This window comes from Bison bison, unplaced genomic scaffold (genome assembly GCF_000754665.1).
Source record: "Bison bison bison isolate TAMUID 2011002044 unplaced genomic scaffold, Bison_UMD1.0 scf7180017864063, whole genome shotgun sequence".
NCBI lineage: Eukaryota > Metazoa > Chordata > Mammalia > Artiodactyla > Bovidae > Bison > Bison bison.
The window spans coordinates 3,673,972-3,682,653 of record NW_011494635.1 but is presented as its reverse complement, the minus strand read 5'-3'; the positions used below and the strand labels follow the sequence as shown (position 1 = coordinate 3,682,653).

At 45.9% G+C, this 8,682-nt stretch overlaps 1 protein-coding gene across 1 annotated transcript; it reads right to left on the bottom strand.

Moving 5' to 3' along the window:
• Positions 1–880: 880 nt before the first annotated feature.
• Positions 881–8,468, bottom strand: LOC104986147 (cystatin-13-like). The gene is made up of 3 exons (XM_010836605.1): positions 8,241–8,468; positions 2,879–2,992; positions 881–964 (listed from the first exon to the last, which is right to left on the bottom strand). The coding sequence occupies exons 1-3, from the start codon at positions 8,466–8,468 to the stop codon at positions 881–883; spliced, it is 426 nt and encodes a 141-aa protein (XP_010834907.1).
• Positions 8,469–8,682: the final 214 nt, after the last annotated feature.

Below are 8,682 nucleotides of genomic sequence, written 5' to 3'. Positions count from 1 at the left end.
CCTTCCCCCCCCCCCACCCCCAGCCAGTAGCCACAAGGGCAAGGCACCTCAGGAGTGGGCTCCCCAGAGCCAGGCTCACCTTCAGACCATGGCATGCCATGAGAGCCTGAGAGTGACCTCAGGAGAGGTGACACCAGCCAAACCACCCCAGACCCCTGACCCACAGACGCCACAGCGAAATAGATAATTTGCTTGAGGCACCAAGGGTAGGGTGATCAGTTATAAGGCATTAGATCATACCTCCCACTCTGTGCGAGCACACATATGAGTTGAGTACACACATACATGCACAGGCACATGCCCAAATGCAGCTTTCTCTTCCTGCACCATCACTCTCATTTCCCTGCCTCAATTCAAAAACGAAAGTAAAACACAAGTCTCCCAATCACCCAACTACCTCCCAGGTTGGATCAGGAGGGGTTAAAACTATGGCTGAAGCCATGACGCTGTGCCTTCTGCAGCCCTGGGAGGGAGCTTTCCGTGGAAATCCGTGGAAATCTGTGGACAGACATTCTCAATGCATCCTCAGGGCCTTGCAGAAACTCCCCACCTAAAGCAATGGAGAAGTGGGGCTTCCTGTTAGTTCCAAAGAGCTGTCAGTGGAAAGTAATTTGTGCCCAGACCTCGGTGAAATACAGTAACAGGTTCACATTCTCTTCCATTCATTGGGAGCAGACTGTCCCCGCTGGTAAATGCACTCACCAAGCGAAAGATGCTACCCTACCAGCACCGCATCCATAGCCTTCGCGCCTGGAGAACGCACAAAAAGCAAGCAGGCCACAAAAGGGAAGTCGAGAGGTCAGATGTGTTATTTAAGTGTTTTACAAGTATCTTCACTTCTTGAAATGCACATGAGAGCTGTAGAGTGGCTAGCTGACCATTAGATAGGACTGCATTCTTTCTTTAGCATCTGGAGTTCAAATTTCCAGGGTTTGGATGCCACAATAAAGGTGCAATAAAATGCCTGGAAGAGATAAAAAGAATAATAACTCATAAGCAAGAAAAATTCAAAAAAAAAGAAAACCAGGAGGTCCTATTTCCAGGTGTCAAGATTTGGCTTAAGGAGGGGCTAGTCATGCTCCTACAGGCCCCTGAACAGTTGACCTGATGGCTGAGGAGACAGCTTCACAACTGAGATGAGTGCCACTTGGGTTCATGTCCCTGTGATATGAGGCCATCACAGTCAGGGCTCCTTTTGCTCCAGGAGAGCAAGCATTGAAGCCCAGGATGAATTAGCCTGGAGAAATCCTCCTGTCCAGCTCTGGACTTCCCCCGCCACCACCCCACGCAGACTTCCTGCAGCCCCTGGAGACCCCATGCTGCATGGAGGGCCCAGTGGGTCCTTCCCAGGGGAGGCAGAACCACAAGAATAATTGGGGTCCTACAGGCTTTGAAAAGGGGATCAGAATCTGGCCAGGTCCCACCAGGAAAAGCTTGCAGCTGTGGAGGTGGGAGGAGACACAGGGCCTGAAGAAGGAGCAGTGCTCCCAGCTTCTGACCTGGGTGAGATCACTCTGTCCCTCTCCTCGCCTAAAATCTTTATTCAATCAGAATGAAAATATAAAGTGAGAAAACCTCCATTACATCAACGTGGCGCTCAGTAGAACTGAAGTTGTGTAAGATACAAAGAACTAAGGGGTCAGGTAGAGGGGGAGAAAGGACCAAGCAACCAGGAACCCAAACTGGCCATGGAGGAACTGAATCCAGACTGGGGGGGCGTCCAGGTTGCAGGGGATCAGGATGAGTTGAGCTGGTTCCTGGCAGTGTTGGGGAACATATTAGTTGTTCTAGTTGTTCAGTCTCTAATTTGCGTCTGACCCCTTGTGACCCCATGGACCGCAGCATCCCAGGCTTCCCTGTCCTTCACTATCTCCCAAAGCTTGCTCAGACTCATGTCCATTGAGTCGGTGATGCCATCCAACCATCTCATCCTCTGTTGTCCCCTTCTCTTCCCACCTTCAATCTTTCCCAGTGTCAGGGTCTTTTCCAATAAGTTGGTTCTTCACTTCAGCCAGTCAAAGTATTGAAGTTTCAGCTTCAGCATAAGTCCTTCCAATGAACAGTCAGAATTGATTTCCTTTAGGATGGACTGGTTGGATCTCCTTGAAGTCCAAGGGACTCTCAAGAGTCTTCTGCAGCACCACAGTTTGAAAACATCAATTTTTTCGGCCTTCTTTATGGTCCAACTCTCAAATCTGTACATGACTACTGGAAAAACAATAGCTTTGACTATATGGACCTTTGTTAGCAGGGTGATGTCTCTGCTTTTTAATACACTAAGTTTGTCATCACTTTTCTCCCAAGAAGAAAGCATCTTTTAGTTTCATGGCTGTAGTCTCTGTCTGCAGTGGCACTGCCCTCAAATAACTGTACAGTTTCAGAAATTCTTATATTTTATTATTAAGTAAAAATCTAAATTATGAAATAGTATACAGTGCAATTCCCTACTACACAAAACACAAATATAAAATATAAAAAAAAAAACTAGGATATATAACAATAAGTTGACAGCAGTAAATTTTCCGTAAGGGTAGTTATAGCTGATTTTGTTTTTTTCTTCTGTAGTTGATTTTCAGCTACTTAATACTTTGGAAAAATTTTAAATTTCCTACCTTCCATGAACCAGGCCTATAACTATTTAAAATAATACCAGGTTTTAAAACCTTTCCCCAAGGAGATCAGATAGTTACCCTTTCTTCTTTCATAAGACTCAATAAAGAAAACAGATAAGCTCAAAACCTATAGGAGATCTGAAATGGGGAATCTCTAAGAGTTGCATGAGCCCTGTAAGGGCAGAGATGGGAAAGACTATCCGGAGGCTAATGAGTGATTTCAAGCAAGATAATTCAAGATTGCTGAAGGCTGTCTCAGGACCTACCTTCTGCATTTGGGGATCCTCTTGTGCTGAACAGTTTTCAGTTTTCCCTGAAATTTTCTTGCACTGTGTCCGCTCAATTTCGACTTCAAGAAGGTAATCCAAACTATCCGTGACCTGTCCGTGAATCATTTCAAGTTAGAGATCATCAAAGAATATGCGGCATCAGTTGTCATTTCTGACAAACAAACATGTCATTGACTGCTTGGGGCAAAGGACGTCTCCCCACCTCCCTCCCTCCTATAGTTTCTTTGGACAGAGTTTTGGGGTAACGCAGAAGTGGTCCTTACCTTGTTCTCTCTGTCTCTCTGTTTCTCGATCTTTTTCATTATGATATTTAATTTTAAAGCAATGACAGCTCTCACCGAGATAAATCAAGAAAGCTATTTCCTAAAGACCATTTTCCTGGGAAAACTAATGGTTTGTTCACTGGAGCTTGGGAAAGAATCAACATTTTCAGTGAAATCCACTTAGAATATATTGCTTCCCTTTGGCAGTTTTAGTTATCTACACCTTATTCCATGTCATACACCCTCCCAAATTCCTGACTTTCCAGGCATCTCCCCTCACCACCGCCTACCCTGTCCAGAGCCCACCATAGCCCTGTACTCAAGGAGGCCTCACAAAGAAACCCAGATGAGCAATGGTAAATGTCCACTCCCATGATTGAAGAATGAAAAGATGTTTGACCTTACTATTCATTAGAGAAATGCAAATCAAAACTACAATGAAGTATCACCTTGCACAGGTCAGAATAGCCATCATCAAAAAACCTACAAACAAAAATGCTAGAAAGGGTGTGGAGAAAAGGGAACCCCTCTACACTATTGGTGAGAATGTAAGTTGATACAACCACTATAGAGATTAGTATGAAGATGACTTTAAAAAACTAAGCATAGAGTTTGCATATGGCCCAGAAATCCTACTCCTGGGCATATATCCTGAGAAAACCATCATTCAAAAAGACACATGTACCCCAATGTTCCATTGCAGCACTATGTACAATAGCCAGGACATAAAAACAATCTGAAAAGGAAAACAAAGTTTATAAGACTTTAAGGAAAGAATATTTAAAGAGAATGACCAGGTTAGTTAGATTCTGTACCTGAGTGCAGAAGAATAAGAGATAATTCAGAAAATAGAGTAAATATTTTGGAAGTTCTGGAAAAGTTGCCTGGGCGTTGAACAAAATGGGTGTAGGCAGAAATCTAAGTATGGTTTCATGAGTATAAAACATACTTTAAAATTTTCAGCTATGCACTAAGTGTATGAAATGACACCTGCAGGTGTGCCCACCAGGATCGATGTCTGTGGGGGATGTAAAGAAATCAGTGGTCACTTTCAAAACTACTTCCAAATGTACCCCAAGCACATTTTTCAGGACTGCTGCTGTTGCTAAGTCGCTTCAGTTGTGTCCAACTCTGTGCGACCCCATAGACAGCAGCCAACAGGCTTCTCTGTCCCTGGGATTCTCCAGGCAAGAACACTGGAGTGGGTTGCCATTTCCTTCTCCAATGCATGAAGGTGAAAAGTGAAAGTGAAGTCGCTCAGTCGTGTCCGACTCTTAGCGACCCCATGGACTGCAGCCTACCAGGCTCCTCCGTCCATGGGATTTTCCAGGCAAGAGTACTGGAGTGGGGTGCCATTGCCTTCTCCATTTCCAGGACTGGATATCAAGTTTCCCAGTGCTGTTGGCATTTGGGGCTGTTGGCATTTGAATTTCTTGGCTGCGGGGGCCGTGCTATGCCTGAGGCATAATGACCCACATTCCTGGACTCCGTTCCTCAAATCTCAGTAGCAGCCTCTTCAGTTGTGATGACCAGAAACATCTCAGGCTATGGCCAAAAATGCCCTGAAGAGCAAAAATCTATGCCCAACTGAGAATGAGTGCTTTGTATTTGAATAAATTTCCAAGTGAAAATTACCAAAAAAACAGACTTCCTTAAATCATTCTCAACAACCACTGACCAACCCCCAGCCCCACCTTCGCCCCCGATTGTCCAGGAAAGGGAGGCAAATGAGGGTCCAGCTGTGGATTCAGCCACTCACTCCTGCCATGGCCAGGGCTCTCTGACTCCCCTGGCCTCTTGTGACACCGTGCCCTCCTGGCTGGCTGCACCGTTGTATCTTTGGCCCAGCTGGCATCATTCAGAAGCAGTAGCATTGGTGGATTAAGAGTAGACAGCCTGGGTTTAAATCTTGGCTCTTCTCTTAGTATCTGTGTGACCCTGGCAGGTTTCTAAATGTCTCTGTGCCTGTTTTCCTCCTCTGTGAACTGGAGCTGGTAGCTACCCGTTTTTTCTTTAAGGGCCAGAGAGAAAATATTCCAGGCTTTGCAGCATGGACACAGCCCAGACAGCATTCAAAACGTGTGCCTGGCAGTGTCCTAATAAAATTGTATTTATGGACATACGTTTCAGTGTAATATAATTTTCATATGTCACAAAATAGTCTCCTTTTGTTTCTTATATTCATTCATGTCTCATGGGATGTACTAAGAAGGGCCATGGGCCAGATTTGGCTACAGGCTGTGAGTGACAACTGCTGATAAATATCTTTGTAGTTTTAACTTAAGTCATTCAGTGGAATAGAGCAATTTTCCATTTATAGGGCCTGTGGGTATTTTGTTACGTTTTATCTGAATTGTCACCCAGTATTTTTCTTTTAGCTTTTGCTTGGGGATGGTGTATTCTTCCTTACTCCTTTCTTCAATATGTTTTCAAGTGAACTTAAAACACCTCTCTCCTAGCCTCTTTTTTAACCTGTTTCCACTTGATTCTTTTGTATCCTTATCTGAATTCTAGAGCTGACAGTGAACTAAGAAATAAAATGGACATTCATGAAAAGAACCAGCGAACAGTATGAAATGATATATAAGTCTTGAGATATGTGGGTCTTTGGTTTATTTTATTATTAAATGGTGGTTTAGTCACTAAGTTGTGTCTGACTCTTTGTGACCCTATGGACTGTAGCCCGCCAGGCTCCTCTGTCCATGAGATTCTCCAGACAAGAATACTGGAGTGGGTTGCCATGCCTTTCCTGCGGGGCATCTTCCCGACCTAGGGATCCAAACTTGGCCTCTTGCATTGCAGGAGGATTCTTTACTGACTGAGCTACCAGAGAAGCCCAAGAGATTAAATATCAGCCTATAGAGCAGAGCCATCTATTTCTATTTATATAAACAGAGAGCACAGATTAAGAAAAATGGACTAGTCCCAGGAAAGGCAGGAACTTCATTAAGAACAGCTATTAAATCTGAGCCCCCAGGGATGTAGGGTTTTAATTCAGCCACCCACTGGGGAACGCACTTCCTGGCCCAGGTGTTGCTTGCTAAAAACACAAAGCACACAACTGGGACCACAGAGAGAACCAGAGGGAGCCCAGGGCCGCAGCCTGTGCAGAGGGACAGGGTGCCAGGTGTCCCCACCTCTTAGGGGGTCAGGACACAGTGAAACTTTTGCCCACGTAAGGAAGCTGGAAAGGGAGGCAGGTTGGCGGTGGCTGGAAGGTGGGTAGTACAGTTTGGAGGGAAGATGGGCTGAGTGGAGGAGAGGTGTGGGTCAGGCCAGCATCATCCACAGCACATCACCTTCTGCCCCCCGTGACTACTGCTTCCTGTACCCCAACAACCCCACCTTGGGCTCCTGCATAGACAGCAGGACAACACTCTTTCTCAGGAAACACAGTGCTGGTTCCTCTAAGACAGTCCATATTCCAACCTCCAGCTGCTCTAAGAGCATCCTTTATGGCATTATTTTATTGTTTGTTTATTTATTTAGCTGCACCAGGTCTTGGTTGTGGCATGTGAAATCTAGTACCCTGACCAGGATATGAACCTAGGTTCCCTGCAGTGGGAGTACGGAGTCTTAGCCACTGGACCACGAGGGAAGTCCCTGGTATTATTTTAAATCCAAGAGACAACACAGAAACACATCTTGCCTTTATCATCATGCTTCCTAAATTTCCTTTCATGAGATCCATTTCCTGCTCTACTCCATCTTTCACAGCACTGATATTTAAATTTTTACCAATTTTTAAATTGGAGTATAATTGCTCTGCAATGTTGTGCTAGGTTCTGCTGTACAACAAGGTGCACAACATCGTGAACTGGCTATATGTACACATATATCCCCTCCCTCTTGGACCTCCCTCTGACGCCCCCATCCCACCCCCTAGGTCATCACAGAGCACCGAGCTGAGCTCCCTGTGCTATACAGCACCTTCCCACTAGCTATCTATGTTACACATGGCAGTGTGTATATATCCGTGCTACTCTCTCAATTTGTCCCACCCTCTCCTTCCCTCTCTCTGTCCACAAGTGCATTCTCGACGTCTGTGTCTCTATTCCTGCCCTGCAAATAGGTTCATCGGTATTATTTTCCTTGAAATCTGCAGCACTGATATTTTGAAGTGGTCTTAGAGAATGCCCCATAATATACTTGTGTGTGTGCTCAGCCAGTTCAGTTGTGCCGGACTCTTTGCAACACCATGGACTGTAGCCCGCCAGGCTCCTCTGTCCATGGGGATTCTCCAGGCAAGAATACTGGAACGGGTTGCCATGCCCTCCTCCAGGGGATCTTCCTGACCCAGGGATTGAACCCACATCTCTTACGTCTCCTGCATTGGCAGAGGGGTTCTTTACCATGAACACCACCTGGGAAGCAGCACCTGTAACATGGACTTGTCTAATTGTCCCTCACGAGCACCCTCACACATCTGGGGCAGAACATGGTATACAAGTGATGCCACGTCCTTGCACTGATGTCCCATCAGAGGCACGTAGTATCAGTTTGTCCAGCGTGTTCTGGTTGTAATTAATTAACAAGCCATCCCTGTAGCTATGGCCCCTTCCCTTTACTTCTCTCCATCCTGGGTGGCAGATCCATTGCTGATCTTTGCCTGAGTTTGTTATTACCATGGTGGTTGCAAAAGGTGATTTTCTAGTTTCCTATTCTTTCACATTTCTAAGTAGGCAGAAAAGGAATCTTCCCTTCTGCCCTGATTCCTACTTACAATGAAAGCTGGCTGTGGAGTTTGTTTGCTTGTTCACTGTGTTATAACGCATCCCCTTCAACACTCAGGTGGATGATATCTGCTCACACCATCCCAAACGTGGCCCCTTTAAGAGCCCCTCTGTGCTCTTACCTGTTTTCTGATGTGACTATAACTACTTTTAAGTTATTTGAATGGATATACTATGTTTTACCCCAGAATTATAAAAGAGAAAACTTAATTAACTTTCTTCCCCAAACCCCTAAAGTTTATAAATTTTGGCTCCAGGTATCTCTCAGCTGCTCTCAGCTGACAATGGCCCTCCCACAAAGGTGGGCACAGGGACAAAGGGTGGGAAGCGAGAGCCACTAACCTGCTCCTGGGACCTCAGAACGTTCATCACCTTGTAGACATACGTGTCCTTGCTGGCCTTGTTGTACTCCTTCATGGCAAACCACAGCGCCTGCTGCACGTACACATAGGAGGCTGGGATGTCTTGGAATTCCCTCGTCACCTTCTTCGAATCCCAGGCTTGGACACCTCTGGACGCGAGGGCCGCCACGGTCATCCAGAGCAGCAGGCCAGGGCAGATCCTGGCCATGGCTCCTCAAATGGGTGTTCAGGCCGAGTCCCTCCTGTCCTGCCAAGGCTTAGTGGGCCCTGCTGCCTCCACACCGGCCCCTCCCAGTGCTGCTGCAGGTGGAAAGTGGAGAACAACTGTTAAAATCATCTGCCCCCAAAAAAGCCACCTGCGAGACATGTAATTCAGTCCATTTGCCCAGCACGGATGCTTCCTTTTTGGAAGGACACACACC